Source organism: Notothenia rossii (genome assembly GCF_949606895.1).
Source record: "Notothenia rossii genome assembly, chromosome: 6".
Classification (NCBI taxonomy): Eukaryota; Metazoa; Chordata; class Actinopteri; order Perciformes; family Nototheniidae; genus Notothenia; species Notothenia rossii.
The window spans coordinates 60,701,347-60,719,984 of NC_136909.1; the positions used below are offsets into that span (position 1 = coordinate 60,701,347).

The following is an 18,638-nucleotide window of genomic DNA, read 5'->3' on the forward strand; positions in this document are numbered from 1 at the left end:
TTAGTAATCTCAATAAGTCACTTATTAGCAACGCACGTTTTTAAGACTAATAGAAGCTTTAGAAATTCAAGAGTAGGGTATTTACGGATGTATTTTATGTTGTGGGACACAACATTAAAATCTCTTCAGGTTGTGTTAGGCACAGATTATATTTCAGGCATCTCACTTTAAAAACATTTATTAATTAACCATTAACAAATCTGACCAGACAATGGTAACAGAAGTGTTAAAATACTGACTAGTTTCGTTTTAGAACTCATTCCTGCGCCAATTTATAGGATTCAGGTTGAAAAATAACAAAGTCATCTTCTAAAGCTATTCTTATAAAAAAAATGAATAAACCTTTATTTTTACCTCTCTATGGACACCTTTAAACCACAACTTTTCTTAATGTAGAGACAGAGAGTGCATTGTGTGGGCTCTATATATGCAAACGTTTCAAGGGAGGTTATACGGACACAACCACTCCTTCTCAGCAAACACCTTGCTTAATAACACTGTTACTCCTCTGACCTCCCCTGCTTTTGCCATTATTGTTTACCTCCTGATAAAAGCTCCTGTGTGTCAACTATTATCCGATGCACAAAGTCAAACAGCACCAGTGTTTGCCCTCCCTGCAATACTGACTCCAATTATAATTGACATTAAACCTCATACAGGAGCCAGCACAAAATGCTTGTGTGAACCTAAACTAGTTGGCATTTCTTAGAACAAACCTTAGTTGGTGATACATAATCAAAAAGTTGATTCACGCAACAATTAATAAAATAGTTTTAACATTTAAGAATAAACTTTCAAATTAAGTGGATTTCAGATAACCATAAACAATTTCTTTGTTGTCTTTCTTGCTGAGAGTTAAATTGATAGCACTCTACTTGTACGCTAAATATGCAACCCAGTCTCACGGCATTTCGTGTTATAGTCAAAACATTTAATCTATTGATTCGTGTTCACCAACACGATTTTCACTTTTTTTTTGTGTCACAGAACGATTTTAAAAGCAATGTATTTCCATTGGTAGTGTGTTTGGTGCCTGCAACACGTCTTTCCGTCCGGCCGGGTCTTGGAATACCGGAAGCTGTGTGGTTCATAAAAACATGTTCTTACTCAATATCTTACCCTAAGCCTAACCCTATGCCTAAATTATATAATCTTGGAGTGCCTTTGTCATCCGTGAGGAAAACAAATGGGGCAAAGAGCCACAGAATACTGAAATCTGTATTTTTTGTCATATTTTTTTCCTTCTGAATTTGTTATTATTTGGTGCATGCACGAAACACACTACCAATAGAAATACATTGCTTCTAAAATCGTTCTGTGTCAGAATAATAAAATCTGTATTTTTTTTAATCCATTTTTCCTTCTAATTTGTTATTATTTACATTGCTTACATTGTGACACGAAAAAAAATTGTGAAATCGTGTTGGTGAACACGAATCAATAGATTAATTTTGTGACTATAACATGAAATGCCGTGAGACTGATGTATGAATATGAATATATGAGGAGACAGTTAGCTTAGATAAGCGCTAGCCCCTATCAAAGCAACATATATTTTACCCCCGTAAAATATCAATATTTCCTTTTCACACCTTTTGAATGAATTATACAAACACAATACAACATATTAATTTATAAGCTATAGAGGTTCTGGAAGGCAGATTTGTGTTAGCGCAGGCTAGCTATTCTCCTCTTCTTTCAGTATTTAGGCTAAGCCTGTGTGGGCTAAGCTAAGTTAGCTTCTGGCAGTACCTTCATATTTACTGTACTTCAAACAGGATGGTCAATTATTATTCATCTAGCAAAAAAGCTACATTCCAAATATGTCTAACTATCCATTCAATTTGATTGTAAAAATGAAATTGCAAAATGACCTGATAGCCAGAAGCTAAAGCTCTATTTTCAGGCTTAAATTCTTCGTTAGAGTTGATGGAGTTTAATCTTCTAAAAGCTGCACCGACACAAAGAGACAATGCAAATCGAAACTGACGCATGAGTTGGATCATGTGAGTCAGACCAGCTGAGGTGTGTGTGTTGAGGGAGCGACTTAGTGGGTGGGGTGGCATCCACACAGCTTCAATGAAGACTTAAGGGACTTTTGAGTAATTGAAATTGTTACGGACACCATCGAGGTTGTGTGAGTGTTATGTCTGCTGAGTCGTCTTTGCCAAATACAACAATTGGAAAAGGTGTGCGTGAGGTGAGAGCGCTTTGCATGGAATGTCACAGCTGATTTACATGTCAGAAACAATTTGGATGTGTGTATCCTGCGTGTGAGTGACGATATTGCTTGCAGCGGTGCTAGTGGCTGTTGTCAGACTGGTGGTGTTTTTCCAGGGCCAAGGGGAGAATCTCCGGAGAGTGTGTGTTTGTGTGGGGGAGCCTGGCTCTCCACACGTGAGCTCAGCTGACCCAGTTCAGGAACTACATGCAGACCAGTGTGTGTGTGGCTACAGAAAGGGCGCGTTTGTTCAGATGTCCCCGTGGCCCCTCGCCCAGGAGTGAAGAGCTTTTCAGCTCACAGACAACATGCGCACTACTAGGGCAAACAAATTAGGAGAAGGCTTTTTTCTTTTAAATAGAAACCAACGTAAGAACTTATGCTAGCAGTTTGTTTATTTATGTTCAACATTTTTCTTAACTTAAAGTTGAAATGGTATTTAAACTTTATTGTCAACATTAAGACTTTATTAGACATGCAACAAATATATATCTTGCCCAATTATCTTTTCAACATATGTTTTGCCCTGATACTGTTCCTTAACCCACACACACCCTTTAAAACTGACTCTTCTCCGAATAAGTGGCCGTCTTGAAAACTGGTCAAATCAAGACGGCCTCTCCCTCCTCCCTCTCTTGACATACAGAAAAAGAGAGGGTGTGCGGGTAGGGGGCACCTCACACTCCACCCCCCCGCACCGATTCATATTTGCACAACATAAATTCTTCTTTCGAAAAACACACACACAACAAACAGGGACTCGTAAAACACTCAAGAAAAAACAACTATTTCAGTCACAATGAGAAGTATGCAAGAAATGTCTGTGATGGGATGCATGTGGGTAGGGACCAATTCAGTTGGGAATGCAAAACTGGGCCTACTGGGTTAATGAGTTTTGACTGGTGGCTATGAGCTGGTGAGCAGTATCCCCAAAGTGAGATGATGAACAAATTATGATGGTAGCTAGTTAAGGAAACAATTTAGCATTAAAAAAACATGTTTTGTCACGTTATTTAGTCTCAACGTGGTTGGTTTAAATAAAACATTGCCAAGGGGGGGCTTCGAAACCATGTATGTTTTAAAACTTAAATGTACATATTATTTCATCTTTATGGTGGAATTTTGTTTTCAAAGAAATTAAGTAAATGGAAGCCCCTCCCAGTGTTCCCCGAATGCGGTATTATGGTTGTTTTTGCAGTCAGACCACTTTCTGTTTTCTTCAGAGATACCAACAACACAGGGCATCATCTCTTTCCATACATACGGCAATATAATACAGAGACGTCCTTCACAAAACAATCTCTCCATTGTTGTACGAACAAGAAAATCAATCTTCTTGTTCATACTGTCTATCGTTAGCAACACGGCTTTCGTTAGCAGCCTGGATAACGTTACTCTCCGAACCAAAAAAGATCTACCCTAACATCCCAAAAAACTACTAACCAGATTTAAGTGCTACATATGTTGATTTTCCTCTCACAGCTGACTAGCTACGGCAAAACTAAACTCAACAACAGGAAATCATGCAACACAATCTCAGGCTGGTTAAATCATATAAAAATGAAATGGCTTTTCTGTAAGCTTAACTGGTTAACCTGGAACTGGACCATGCCTTTACATTCTGACCAAACCCAACTGGTACTGCCACATTTGGGATGCTAAATTACATGTTTGCTGCAATCTTTCAATTATTGGGATATAGCTGGTCAAGAAATGTTCCTATAATCTGTCCCCTTCCCTGTATCGACCAGGCATTATATTTATACTGGCACACATGGATGTAGACAATTTGTGCATTCAAAGACAGAAATTCAGCAAATTACTCCAGGATCCTTTGTATGGACACTATACAAACATTTGTGTTTTAATGAGTGGGAAATCAACAAGGTTATCACCCCAAAGCTCAACACAACACACTGATCCATTCCAGACCCTTTGGGGTTGGGTAGAAAAACTCTTTCCCCATTTTTGTTATACAAGTTCTGATCTGAGTTGAATGAAGCACCAGCAGCTATTCTTTCTCCAGAAGAGGGTCCTTATTTAGTGTGTAGGTAAGCTACAGTAGCAGGGTGGAGCTGCTCTGTGGTTAGCATGATAGCTTAGAGCAGACCCACGCTGTCTACATGACTGCAAGATGGGTAAACATTCAAACAGAGATGCAGGCCGGCACACCTACATCCATGCACCACCCACCCTGTCTTTCCCCATATCTCTGTTGTTCCTTGGTAAACACAGGGGAAGCCCATCAGGACATGACGACACCTTCCCAGTGAAGTGAGGTCGAGTTAGGAGGATCCATTTTGCTGTAACAATGCCCTCTCAGCACGAGATTGGGAAAAAAGACTCCATGCATGAGAAGCAACATGCTCTGCTCATTAAACCCCTCCCACCAATCTTTCCATTGTTAAGATGGGAGGACGGGGGAGCATACAAAACCTACACCCAACCTGACAGGGCCCCATCAGGGAGACTGGATCCAAAGTTTGTACAACGGTCACATGACCTGTGCTGCAATAATATTGACCAAGAAGGGCTGATATACATTGGATGGCCTTAAAAGGGGGTGATGTCTTAACATGTTTCCATGATATCATACATTTCCTATACTTTCCAGGAGAACAGTGCAATGTTCATTCATTTAAGCATGAATCACTGTTAAGAAAGAACAGTGTATAACGGTTGTTCTCCATTGAGTAAAACCACAAATATACCCAATCACTTAATATTTATGATCACAACACAACAGAATCACAATTTATTGTCACATGATCCATAGATTCTTATCAGTGGGAAGCCAACACGCAAAAAGAGAAGAAAGGGCAAAAGAAAACCCAATTTGCAAGTAAGATCATCAGAGAGCACGCACAAACATATATATATATATATATATATATATATATATATATATATATATATATATATATATATATATATATATATATATATATATATATATATATATATATATATATATATATATATAAACAAAACATTTTGCAGGTAAGGCTTATAATTATTTAATTTAAAACAGAACATGATTATCTGTAGTGTATTGGTTAAAAGATTGGCAAAAGAGAGCAAAAGAAAAGCAAATGTGCCAGAGATGATAAATGCTCATGAAGCAAAATAACAACCCAAATACTGTAAGCATGGCATTATGAATATTCCTAACCTGCAAAATGATTCCTCCATATAATATCAGCGATAGTCATTGGTGGGCCACCGGCAGGGTGTGGTTTACCTTTGTCATGGTCAGTCCTTATCATATCCATTAAGGAATTCTCCAAAGAGTGCAAGCTAAAAGCATCAAAGGGCCGATTCCGGTCCTGCAACACAGCAAAACAGGAAGAGGGTTAGGCGCTGACATATCTATAAAATAAACACAGGGAAGGACATACTTGTATCATTTTATAGCTGCTACATTCAACACATACACAGTGACATTCAGACTCTAGATCTGAACATAAGATACTAGTATTAGGTGTTGTGAGTCGCTATTGTATACATAGACAAAGACACAACCTGCCACTCTAATACACATTTGGAATAACCAACAGATAAGGAAACAATATAAATATGAAAAGCCTATGTTAAGGAGTGTGTGGTAGGGAAACTCTTTGGGATTTGAGCCTTTGCAGACAATTAACATGCACAACAACCTAAATAACAGGCAAAGGGAGACCCCATAAAGCATAAAAGGGTCTCTTTAAATTCTGGTTGGTTGATTGCATATCAAAGGCAACAACCTGCATGTATCAACAGCTCCTATTTTGAGGTTAGAGCACAAGACAAGACTAATCTAAATTAAGGATCTGGGTCTAGATTTGATGGGTAATAAAAAGAGAAGAATAGAATGTATGTGTCTGCCCCGGGTATAATGGTGAATACAGCGGAGCTGATATTGTAAGGGAGATATGTATCTTAGTCAGAGGCTCCTTCTGCCTTCATATGTCAAAAAGCTACAATTAAAGTACAGATGAGATTCTTGCCTGAGGAGCCCCATCTGTCAGGATTTAGATTGACTTTAGTACAGAATGTCTGAACAGAGAGGCAGCTTAAAGATGAAACAGCTCCTCCTTGGGCTTTCTCTTAATGTACTCTTCACTTATCTTATGACATTCTGCAGGTTTAATTCAGAGTATCAACCATTTTGACTACAATGCAACTGAAAAGGGTTTCGACTAGAGCTGAAACAAATCCTTAATTATCAGATTAATTGAACCATAGAAAAAGAATGTCAACAAAATGATGAATAATTGAATTGCCTAAAGTTAACGGTCTCATTCCTTTATGATATAACATTGAACATATACTGTTGGACAAAACAAGCAGTTTAAAGATGACATGTTGTGTTCAGGGAACTAGAGATCCCACCAACCAGTAAAGTCTTTCACATAATCTTCACATATTAACATCACTTTTATCATTTCTGAATGGTAAATGGAATGGTAAGTAAACACTAGAGGGAACGGCATAAGGAGAAGGACAGGAAGTAAACACTAGAGGGAACGGCAGAAGAAGAAGGACAGGAAGTAAACACTAGAGGGAACGGCAGAAGAAGAAGGACAGGAGGTAAACACTAGAGGTAACGGCAGAAGAAGAAGGACAGGAAGTAAACACTAGAAGGAACGGCAGAAGAAGAAGGACAGGAAGTAAACACTAGAGGTAACGGCAGAAGAAGAAGGACAGGAAGTAAACACTAGAGGGAACGGCAGAAGAAGAAGGACAGGAAGTAAACACTAGAGGTAACGGCAGAAGAAGAAAAGACAGGAAGTAAACACTAGAGGGAACGGCAGAAGAAGAAGGACAGGAGGTAAACACTAGAGGTAACGGCAGAAGAAGAAGGACAGGAAGTAAACACTAGAGGGAACGGCAGAAGAAGAAGGACAGGAAGTAAACACTAGAGGGAACGGCAGAAGAAGAAGGACATGAAGTAAACACTAGAGGGAACGGCAGAAGAAGAAGGACAGGAAATAAACACTAGAGGAAACGGCAGAAGAAGAAGGACAACAAATATTTCCAAAAAACCTTGAATTCGAGACGAGGGAACCTTAAAGGTCAAATGCTGATACATTTCGGGGGTTAGGACTCATTCACGAACCACTCTTTTGAGTCCAGTACCGAAACAATAACCTCATGGTTAGACTGCTCATTGATCATGAAATGTTTAGACCCCCGCTGTGTTTCATTGAATCTATGCGAATGTCATGTGTGCCAAAGCCTGAGAGCCGGAGTCTGGAGCCTTGGCAGCTGTGTCCTGTGTCCGCTTCCCGAGCCGGGGCCACATTGTTTGCACACCACAGCTATTGTTGCCCATTCGGCTGAGCATTCAAAAGTGTTATTCCCTCCACTCTGAACCCGCGCCACGTAGATATAAATCTGCCCACTTGGTACAAACGGTCAACACTTGAAACGCTGAGCTTTTCGTTTTCTCCCCCCCCCCCCACCTCCTCTCTGACACATGTGGATGAGCACAGTGACGGTTGGGGGTTGAGAGCTCAGTGTAGTCAAATGACCTAAAGAGATCATGTACAAAAGTCCCAAACAGATTGTTTAGACATCACATAAGAATCCCTATAGTGTGGAGCACTTATTCAGGTTTGCTGACACTGCAGCTCATCTTCCTCATGGCAGATAAACAATATAAAAAAAGAGTACATGAAGGGGGTCACAGTAAATAATAATAAAAATATGACTGAACGGTCGGCTTGTATAGGTTATAGGCTGTCATCTAATCCTGCCCTTAGATGGAGTAACAGAAAGGCATTGCTGCCATCCGCTGCAGCATAATTCTTTTAAAAGAAATTGCTTAGTTATAAAATAAATCAGGAGCACTTTAATTGTAAGCTATATCTAGAATATTTGAACCACTTTACCTTGCCCTTTGCGATGGTGAACTGAACTCGTTCCTTTCTTGAGGCCACCAGACTCCATTGACAATTGAACCGTCCTGAAGAAAGGATTTGCTGTTCTACCATTTCCTGACTGGTTAGTTGGTTTTGTGTTTGCCTTTGGCTAGTTTTGATTCATGGTGTTCTGGAAGGTAAAATTACTGTTTTTGTTGGTGCAGTCTGGTGGCTTTGAAGAGAGCATAGATAACAGCTTTACTTCCCCGTGACGTAGGGCTTTCTGATGCCAAGGTTAAGCAGAGAAAATAGGCTAAATATAGTGTACACTATGACTGACTGATATTGATTTGTAGAAGTAGAACCTGTTTTAGGCAGCTAAATACTACATTGCTTTGCTCCCGGGTCGATATCTTTGCTCGCTTCTCCAAACTGGGTCAACACCCATTACTATATTCTGTAGGTAAAACACAGACTAAATAAAGTCCAACCTAATGTCAAAAGATCCAAACCATTGCTTTAATGTGTAGAATCAAAACCAACAGTGCAACCCTAACCCTAATGAATACATGGAGCTTTATCCCATCTGATCTTTATATTACATTAGACACACAAACTTGTCCAAGCTCCTGTCCTTTTGCATAACCATCAGCTAGCATTTGAGTGTGAGACTCAACATGTCAGTCCACCTTCTAACTTTCAACTATTTTATCTGATATGATGTGATTACGATCACAGGGGACAGCACAATCGTCGCCCAGAACATCATTTCAAATCAAGGTATCTGTAGAGAAGCTCATGTGACTTTGTGTCTTAAGCCTCACACTGACATGTTAAGTTGGATTCCCCACATTCCTCTGCCTTTAAGCAGCAGCCAGCAGCAGGCGAGTACGAGCACATAGGAGCATACACGGGACTCCACATTTGACCCTGTGTTTCACCTGGGGGCATCTGAGTAAGAGTGGGATCCACAGACTGACAGAGAGAACACCTGTCCCCAGCTGTCCACATGACAGTGAGGCTGTACCGGTGTGTTCCCTGCCTGCTGCTCGCCTCAGCAGTTCTCTAAAGTCTCACTTCAGCAAACAGGGCGCTTGACATGTGGCACCCTGACCTTGCATCCTGGTGATAACTCTTCCCCAATTATGGCTGTAATTGCTAAATAGCTAAGTGTGGGCTACAGCCAGGAATGCATCACTGAGGGATCCATACGTTTTTAAGGTCTAATAGGTAACCTTTCTGCATTAGGTTGTCCCAAAAATGAATGTCGTTGACTTTTCTTCTGACATAGACATACAAGTCATTTTAATTAAGGGTTTGTCTTCCAAAAGATGTTAAATAAGTAGTTTTAAGCAAACATTTTAAAAAATAAACTTTTTATCTGGGGTTTTTCACCTGGCCCATTTTTCTTTGAAGACAAGGAGACCTCTGTGGTTTAGCTTTTGGAAGATGACGATTCAGACAACAACTCCCATGATCCCTGTACTTTCTGACATCACCAAACCCTGTCTTTTGTTGTTCTGATATTAAAAAAGGGGAATACATATTAAGTGCACTCCTCAAAAAATGTTAAAGGTTCAATGTTATGGCCATTTCTACTGATCATAATTCCATTGTTGAGGCACACTAGAATAGATTTATATTGTGCAATTTTCCATACTGACATTGGTTTCTAATACAGCATCTCTGTATAGAGACGTGCCGCGGGGCTCGCTGCTGTGAGGAGCGGACAGTGTGAGCTGGCTTGCTGGTGTCGCTTCCTGGTTGCTGCGCGGGACACGGCGAAGCCACACACACACACACACACACACACACACACACACACACACACACACACACACACACACACACACACACACACACACACACACACACACACACACACACACACACACACACACACACACACACACACACACACACACACACACACACACACACACACACACACACACACACACACACACACACACACACACACACACACACACACACACACACCCCCCCTGTGTGTGTGCTCGAACCGAGCCCGGGCCGGGCCTCGCCGTGTCCCGCTGTCTCGGGCTGAGAAATCCGCGGAGCTGCAGCTGAGAAAAATAAAGCTGTGTGTGTGTGTGTGTGTGTGTGTGTGTGTGTGTGTGTGTGTGTGTGAGGAGCTCCACGTAGCCGTTACGTCACTTAGCCCCTTACGTCACTTGGTACCCGGAAGACAAATACAAATCTCCAACGAGGCGTTCTGTGGCAGCATAGACATGTATTTTCTGTGTTAGAGTTTTACTCGCTACATGGTGTACTTTGAGGGTTTGTGATGCTGCAGACCGTTTATATGCATAAAAAGCTAACACAAAAGGGGACGGGTAATAACCGGAAAAGCATGACATGGGACCTTTAAACATGTGTGTGGTTCTGGGGCCAATCATGTCTTAATTTGGAGAACATTTTCCTTATCTTTAATTGATCCCCAAGCAATATGATGAATTGATCCAACCAATTCAATAGCATTCGATTTACAAGATGTGAAACCGAGAAAGAAAGGAAAACACTTTCATCTAATTGACTGCATTTCTTTTCCTAGCAAATTAAAACTGAACGTTTGACTAAAACAAATGACCAGAAAATGTTGCGTCATGTTTTAACCATCTGGCGACACTTAACCACGCGAGAATAGATGATTGTACCGGTACTTAATCGCTGCTGTGTGCCCTCGTTTCACTTCAGCAAACAAACAACTCTATGCAGCATGACATTTGGCCATTTGACCTTGTCTCCTGGTGACACCTGGAGATGTAAGCTGGCCAAGTCTGTGAAAAAAGATAGAGGCACTCAACAGAGGATACTGTGTAATAAAGCCAGAGGAGGCCTCAGTGACACAGACAATCATAATTTCCTCTAAAGGCTATACGTTTCAAGCTGGCTGGAATTTCACCCTGTGCCAGGCTGTGTTTCGTCTGCACATGCAGGCCTCTCTGCAGTAACAGGTTAACGTTTTGGCTCGTACTCCGTTCTGCGCAGTCTTCGCTTTGATTGGGGGAACAAGTGCTTCTTTTTAAGTAAATCGGTGGTGACTTAAGGGGGGGAGCATTCAGCCGGCTTATTTTTCATGTTGGCTTGTTTGTCAGGCAGCATAACTAAACATAGGGAAACACATGACTAGCCATGTGAAAAAGCCATACAGTATTGGAACTGTTCACTGTGTGCCGTTTGGGAATAAAACCAGAAATACAGGAACAAAATAGGGATATAACAGACACTGCAATGCGGCAGGTTACCAGTTAACAATAATGTTCTTGTTTATCGGTCCTACTGTACATCTCATTCCGCATTTAAGGAATAAATGGGACATCCCTGCCATTTCCTTTGTCAACATTAATCATGCTAATCCTGCTAACAATTGCTCATCCCATGTTGTTATGGGAACCAACAGCGAAAATATTTTTTTGTATTTGGTTTAAACAACCTAACCCTTTCTATAACTAGAGTTATCTACATGTAATGCTACTTTGCGTGTTAGCTGTCTGTCACTACCCGATCCGTCCCCCTGCCCGATCTGTACTGCGTATGTGCGAGATGGTCCGCCATATTGGAGAACTCCGGACGGCAACCCAAGAAGGACACTTGACACAGTGGCTTTTGGCAAAGCTGAAAAATAAAACTCGAGAGAGATGAGTTATTGTTATTACAACGTGAATTTACAATTATTTAACAACTCTGTTAGACGGCCATATGCCATACATTTTTGCATACATTCACAGTAAATATTTATTCAGTATGATAGCTGTCTAACAGAAGTTAAATTAATTTCTCACTTATTCTGACAATGTACAAATAAAATAAAAGAACCCAATACAAAGAGTTGTCAAATAATACACTGTCAAGTACATACAGCAGTTAATGTTAGCTAGGCTATACCGCTATGATAATAAAGAAGGTTACCTATTTTGTCCATTAATAAAGTTTGTTCGTGAGGTATTTCAGCAGAAACAAGGCCGTGTATCAATGTTGGCACTTTTGTTTTGTTAAATATCTTTGTTAAAAAATATGATAATAGTTTAGTACGGGCTTCTTGTTACTCTACATTGGTTGGCCCTGCCTTCCTTCTCAATCTTAGATTCAAACTCCACCCACTATGCGGTCACAAGCCAATCAAATGTGAGTGTGGATGTTGCGTTGAGGCACTGTCCAAAATATTGTAATTACACAGAAAGCATAAATAACTAAATATACTGAAAATATCGTCAGAAACATAAACAAATCGCACGGTAAAAATAATGTATTACTATCATTGTCATTATTGCTGTCTTCAGACAGATTGTAGTATTATTATTATTGTTGTTATTAATATTTGTTGTAGTAGCCTAGTTGTAAAAGTAATGGTGTTTCAATTTTAAAATAATGAGCATAACTGCAACACAGTTGCCATGAATTCTAAACGAACACAATTAAGCTTACAGTACTCAAGCAATTAGGCAAGATAGCCTGTACACTACTATATGTTAAAAAGATTTATCTTATACAATAAATCTTGAAAACAAGAAATCCCTTTTGATCATGTGAGCTTGTAATAAAGTGTACTAACTGGTCCTGTCAGTGTGAATCCAGAAGCATATGAGCAGCCCTTGAATGCGTCATATGTGACATGTCCTTTAAACCTCACATGCAGAGGGAATTTAACCATTTTAGTGCAGTAAACCCTGCAAGGCAACTATTTCTAGGAATGACTCGATGTGTTTGTCTTTGAAAGCGTAAAAATAGCCGAGATCGATGAGTCATACTTAAAGGGCTTGCTTTCTCATTCGATATCTTTGACCTACACCACACAATCTGACAATCTGACGGAGAGCCAGATGAAAATGTGACTGCTACCAGCAAAACCAGATGGCCATTTGTCAATTCACAAAGTCACATGGTGACACTGAAAATAAGGTATTTAATGCTGAAGTAACCACATCTTAATCAACAAAAAAAAATAGCATGATACTAAAAGTGAAGACCTACCATAAATGTAACCTTTGTGAAAAAACGTGAGAATAAAGGATATGAAAATGTGTCAATATGTATGATTTATGCTATAAAATTGCTATTTGTTCCTATTGTTAATGTCATGAATAGACTATTAATCACCACAATAAAAGGACCTCTGATGAATCCATGGCACTGATGGGTTCAGGGTGACCTTATCAAGGGATAGGCCCTTTTTTCCTGGCTTTGATGCTTACCCTTAATATTTGAGTAGAATATATTGAAAACAATCACATATATATTCATATTTTGATGGGTACAACTAACGAAATTGTTGCTCAATATTGGTTAAAGTAATATATAGTTAGGCCAAGGCCTGGAGAGTGCTTTTACCTGGAAAGGCAGTATGTTGTTGCTGTTGTCAGTCCTGAAGGTGCTGTCCTCCATCCAAGGCTTTGGGGTGAGGGGACCGGGTCTTGGGAACTTGGGTGGTGCTATAACGTTGCTGCTATAGGGCTTTTTCATGGGGGAAATGGGGTTCAGGGGAGAGGGCACCCCGACACCGACTCCAACCCCGACACCCACCGCTCTGCGCGGGTCCCTGCCCGCCTGCAGCCCGCTCCACGGGTTGGAGGCTGTGCTCCAAGCCGCGTTTTGGTGATTATTCCAAGCGGACGACGAACCAGAAGAGGACGACGACACTTTGCTGTTATTCATAATGGTCTGATAAGCGTTTCTCTGGGGGAAGGGGCCTTGGTTGGGGCTGACAGGGGATCTCCTCTGCTGGGGGGGCTGCTGCGGCGGCTGCTGCTGCTGCTGCTGCTGCTGCTGCTGGGCTTGCTGTTGGTGCTGCTGGGACTGGGGAGCCAGACCCATATGCGGGGAGAAATTCCCCCCGAACACCGGGTTGACATGATGGGGGAAGTTCTGGAAAAGCATCGTCCCGTTCACCGAGGGTATTCCCTGGAAAAAGCTGTCGTCCACGGCGGAGTTAGTGGTTCCCGTGGACCAAGTGCTCCCGTACGAGGAGGACGGGGAAGACAGGGGGCCGCCGGTCTCAGACTGCGGCTGGTGGTGATAGCTCAACCCGGGCAGGATCGGCGACTCCATCGGCATCTTGTCCCTGCTGTTCAGCGCTGAAGCCGAAGACGGGCTCTCCGACTCCGATGAAGAAGAAGTGGGCTCCGATGACGGGGTCGGGGTTGAGGGAGGAGGGTCTACTTGCGTCGGGTCTTGCTGATGGTGAGGCTGGGCTTTGTTTTTGTCCATCAGTAAATCATCCTGCATGGTTTGCTGAGCTGCAACGAGGGGAAACAGACACGAGGAGTTATTATGATGGCCGTAATGCAGGAGATCACACACCGGGCTGTTGTAGGATCTGATGAACTGGGACAGCTCCGACAAGGATATGATGTTAGAGGGAGCAGGCGACGCAAACGCGTGATCACCCATTTATCCGAACCGAAGTAGAGGAAAACACACTTCCCTAGGCTATACCATAATGATCGCCACAAATGACACACGGAGCATGCAGCTGCTGCAGATATTCACCAGATTTCGCCACGTCCCGTTTTTTCCTTCCACGCAGGAACTCCGGAGTTGCAAACTGATTCAGTGTGTGTGTTTTTCACCCAAGGACCTCCCCTATATTCATTTACATACGTCAGTTAATACAGCTGTCCTTCAAGCAAGGCAGGGTGACCCAGGCACTTCGACACACGCGACAACAGAGCTGTTATAATAAAATACACCGACTTCAACCAAATGGCACACTTCGCCCCTTTTTACGCAGTGGGAAATGACGCACCTGAGCCGTTTTATTATACCGCAAAGATGTCTCATGTTACAATTAAAACATGTCAGTCTTAGGCTATGCTATTTTTAACACAATGAAAAAGACAATTTAACCTAGTAACCTAAAACTCAATAAAAAGAGTCCATACATCAATGATATGATTTATAGTCAGGGGTTTTATTATAGCGCAAAGAGGGACTCTCCCTGAGGTCCGCATTGACACATGCAGCAACGAGTAAGCATTATACAAGATGTACCCACTTGCATCTGAATAACTTATAGGCAATGCTGGAACATGACTGAAAGCTGTGTGTATCGAATATTCAAAGTTACACACTATATATTGAACCCTTTAACGCAGCCTTTACTTTGCATATCAGAGATAACGCCTTGCCACTTAACAAGCACACCCTGGAATATTATCAGGACGTTAATTTTGCATTCAGAAAACCACATTATTAAACCCAACAGTTAGGCTAGGAGAAAAATGCAAATAGACCACAATATGCCGGATCCAAGGCTGAGGAATTGAACACATCATGTCAGATGTCAGCACGTCGAGGCACATCCATACCCATAGTCAAATCACCCAACGTTGAAATCATACTAAATTAAAACCCATAATTAATGTTATACCCACAATAACACTGATGAAGCTCCGGAACCGTGACTGCAGGAGAGCTAGCATGCAGACAGCACCGAGGCCTCCCAATAACATGAATGCAGAGGACTGTAGACTTTCACAATGACAGTCCAGACGACATGTCGGATCATTTTACAAGTTTGGCTTTCAAGATAGTCGCAATATCCAACATTGTACACACCCTATGGTTAATCCGTGTTTTTCTCCTCCAAGAGCTGCGCTTCCAAGGTCATGAAAGCAGCATAATCAGCACCGGCCCTTTAAACCACACACACGGCCAAATCCTGACCCTTCTAACGCCTGTTTATCGTGCCATCCGATACATTTCATGAATATGTCCTGCCATGATATCTCCCCTTTAATCCATGGTATGTCCCCTCTACACAAACGACAAAATAGCATGCACACACAGATAGTGGTTGTTGATCTTCTTAAATTTGAATTACCTTTATCGTTCACCTTTTGGGGACTCTGTAAATAAGGATATTTCTGTTTGCCTCGTCTGGGTTTAGTCTGACAAACGAGCTACCCTTGTGCCGAGATAGTCAGCAGTTGCCTCAACAGCTGATTGACTGCGGCGCATGGGTGATGCCGCACAGGCTGTAGGGAGTTGTAGTTTTTCACTATGCAGTGGCAGTGGCTTTTTCTCTTGACTGCTGTGTAAAAACCAAAAACAAATCAGTTTCAAAGTTGACTTTTAGGTGATGTTATAAAAGATAACTTGTTGAAGCAACAATTAAATGTATTTATCTCTCTGTATGGTTAGTTTGCTATCTACCATTAGCATTACAAATAATGATGACTAAATAAAACATATTACCTCTATTAAAAGTGTTTTGTAGCCATATTTGCATCTTCATGATAGTTCTATCTTCCATAAGTCATTGTGTCTCTTCTGCACATCTGCCGGGAGTGGATTTGACAGCATGGATTTGATGTGGGCTTTAAACGGATGGAGGCATTATGAAACTACATTTCCCATGCACGTGGAATGATACCCTTTGCGGTGCCGTCCTTGTTTGGATGACGCCATCACGCACAACACAACTATTTGGCGTCACCTGAGAGACGGCAGTTAATGGAGTAATGCGGTAATGTTAGGGACAAACGGGGGCCGTAGCGGATTCAAAGTGGATTTATTAAAAGCGTGATATTGCACCGGGTGCAGATACATGGTATCAGACTACCATGACCGCAGAAGCATAGGTTTATGCGCAGTAATTGGCTCGTGTGCAGCTGACTCGCCGTGTCAACACAAAGGCCTATGTAGCTTGTTAGCATTAGTTCACCAGCTAGTTAGCTTTAACGCCAACCTCAGCTGTTAGCAAACTAACAGGCGTCCCATTTTAATGTTTTTACTCTAGCCCAGTTAATCTGCTCAGCCTACAAGACAGCATTGAGGTGTTTGTTGCCCTTCTGCGATAATGGGGGAACAGGGTGCGGTGGTCTCGCAGCAGAATTTGGACAGGTGAGTTCAAGTTTAATGCTAGTATGCTAATGCTGGCTACGTAGCTTTACGTAACATCTGACAGATGAGGGGCGGGGAGGGCATGTTGACTTCTCCCCCTCCCCAATGTGACATACGTTACCTTGAGAGAGAAGGATCGTTTAAACCTAGTACTGACTTTAAACTCAGTTTTAACTATCATCAACATAAGCTTATGGTATTTTTGCAGTGTTTATACAGGACTTCCTTTGCTATTGTCCTATCAAATAATATGATTAATGCAGGAACTAATCTTAATTGCTGCATATCATTTTGACTATATTCCTATTTACATTATGATATATAATCACGGTAATATATTTACCACGTAACTAAAATTAATAGTTTCAACTGCCACGTGTGAAAAACTATTGACCTTTGCTGCTAAGGAAGGTTCTGTATCCAGTAATATTTGTTAAAACGTCATTCATAGTTAACAATTATGATTGTACTGAATGAGTAAACCACCTGTGTATCTTTCAATTTACTCCCCAGGATATGTAAACAAATACAGGTGCATACAAGACTTGCAAATATCCAGTTACTTGATTACATTTGTGCCTGTGAACAAAGTTTGTGTTTCCACATAGATTTATAAAATAGATACAATTATTTTTAGCATACACTGAGAACAATGCCTGAGTGAATGGTGAATGTTTCATGTACTTAGGAAAAACGGTATGAGAGAGGAAGTGCAAACAGGTGTCATATGTCAATAGATTGTCAATAGTGAGTGTGGAAATATTTTGCACTGGAATGGTTGGAGAACAAAGAAGAACAGAATGCTAAAACTACAGTGAGTGTTTTTAAGGGGCAACATCAGGGTTTGAAACTAACAAATCTACCAACAAAAGCATGAAGCAGGGAAATCTCCAATCGCACAGCTACATAGCCAATATTTGGAAAATAATATTCTTAATGAATAACCTTTTTGGCAATTGCACATGGCTAGCTTTGAACACTTGAACATGAATAGCTTTGTGTCATGATGTCAAACTGTCATGGCTGTCAAATGCCTGTACACACACGTTAGTGAAACTCTTTTGAGTCCCTTGCAGTGGCAATTTTTACAGCTGACATTTAATGTGACATTGAATTTTCTGACACGCTCTTGATATACCAAAGCCTTGCTAGGCAAAATGGAGCACCTCAGGTTAAACAGATTCATGATCACATGGAAGGGAGATTCACAGGGACAGGTGGAGATTTTTTTTTGTGCTATAAATGCATAAAGTCCACATTTTAGATGATTTCAAGGTCCACAGTCAGGAATTCTATAGGTCTCTTGCAGCATAGTGAGGTTTCTTGGGCCTAGAAGTAGCTTCGATTGATATGCAATTTTTTAGGTTTCTTTTTTGTAGCACTAGCTAAACACAATGCAGTTGTGAATCTCCATTAAATGAAAGGCATGGGAACTCAAATATGGACTGCCTTTCTGTGGAATAGCCATCTAGATTTAGAAGGACACTTCAATTGCATAACACAGTTTAGGATAAATTGTACTGGCCTAAATTATTGGAGCCATTCTAGTTAACCAGTGCCCCCGGTACCGGGTGGGGCAACATCTTGCAAGAAACAGCGTCTGAGGGCTTCTTAACATTTAACAAACTATGAATGTGTCATACCCACTTAATGGGAAGTAACTCAGCTATCAGATATTATTTACAATTTTTAGCTAAACAAAACAC

At 41.1% G+C, this 18,638-nt stretch overlaps 2 protein-coding genes across 2 annotated transcripts in view; one reads left to right on the plus strand and one right to left on the minus strand.

The window, feature by feature from the left end:
* Window positions 1-16,062, minus strand: part of cpeb3 (cytoplasmic polyadenylation element binding protein 3) — a 52,105-nt gene extending 36,043 nt beyond the window's left edge. The window contains 6 exon segments of the mRNA XM_079688593.1: window positions 5,394-5,547; window positions 13,420-14,324; window positions 15,911-15,929; window positions 15,931-15,974; window positions 15,977-15,990; window positions 15,992-16,062. Of these exon segments, the coding sequence (XP_079544719.1) occupies window positions 5,394-5,547; window positions 13,420-14,324; window positions 15,911-15,929; window positions 15,931-15,974; window positions 15,977-15,990; window positions 15,992-16,047 (1,192 nt within the window). The 5' untranslated portion in view covers window positions 16,048-16,062.
* A 434-nt stretch (window positions 16,063-16,496) lies between these two features.
* The window catches only part of marchf5 (membrane-associated ring finger (C3HC4) 5), a 44,627-nt gene continuing 42,485 nt past the window's right edge, over window positions 16,497-18,638 (plus strand). Inside the window, exon 1 of the mRNA XM_079691022.1 lies at window positions 16,497-16,932. Within this exon, the coding sequence (XP_079547148.1) occupies window positions 16,889-16,932 (44 nt within the window). The 5' untranslated portion in view covers window positions 16,497-16,888. The remainder of the gene's footprint in view (window positions 16,933-18,638) is intronic.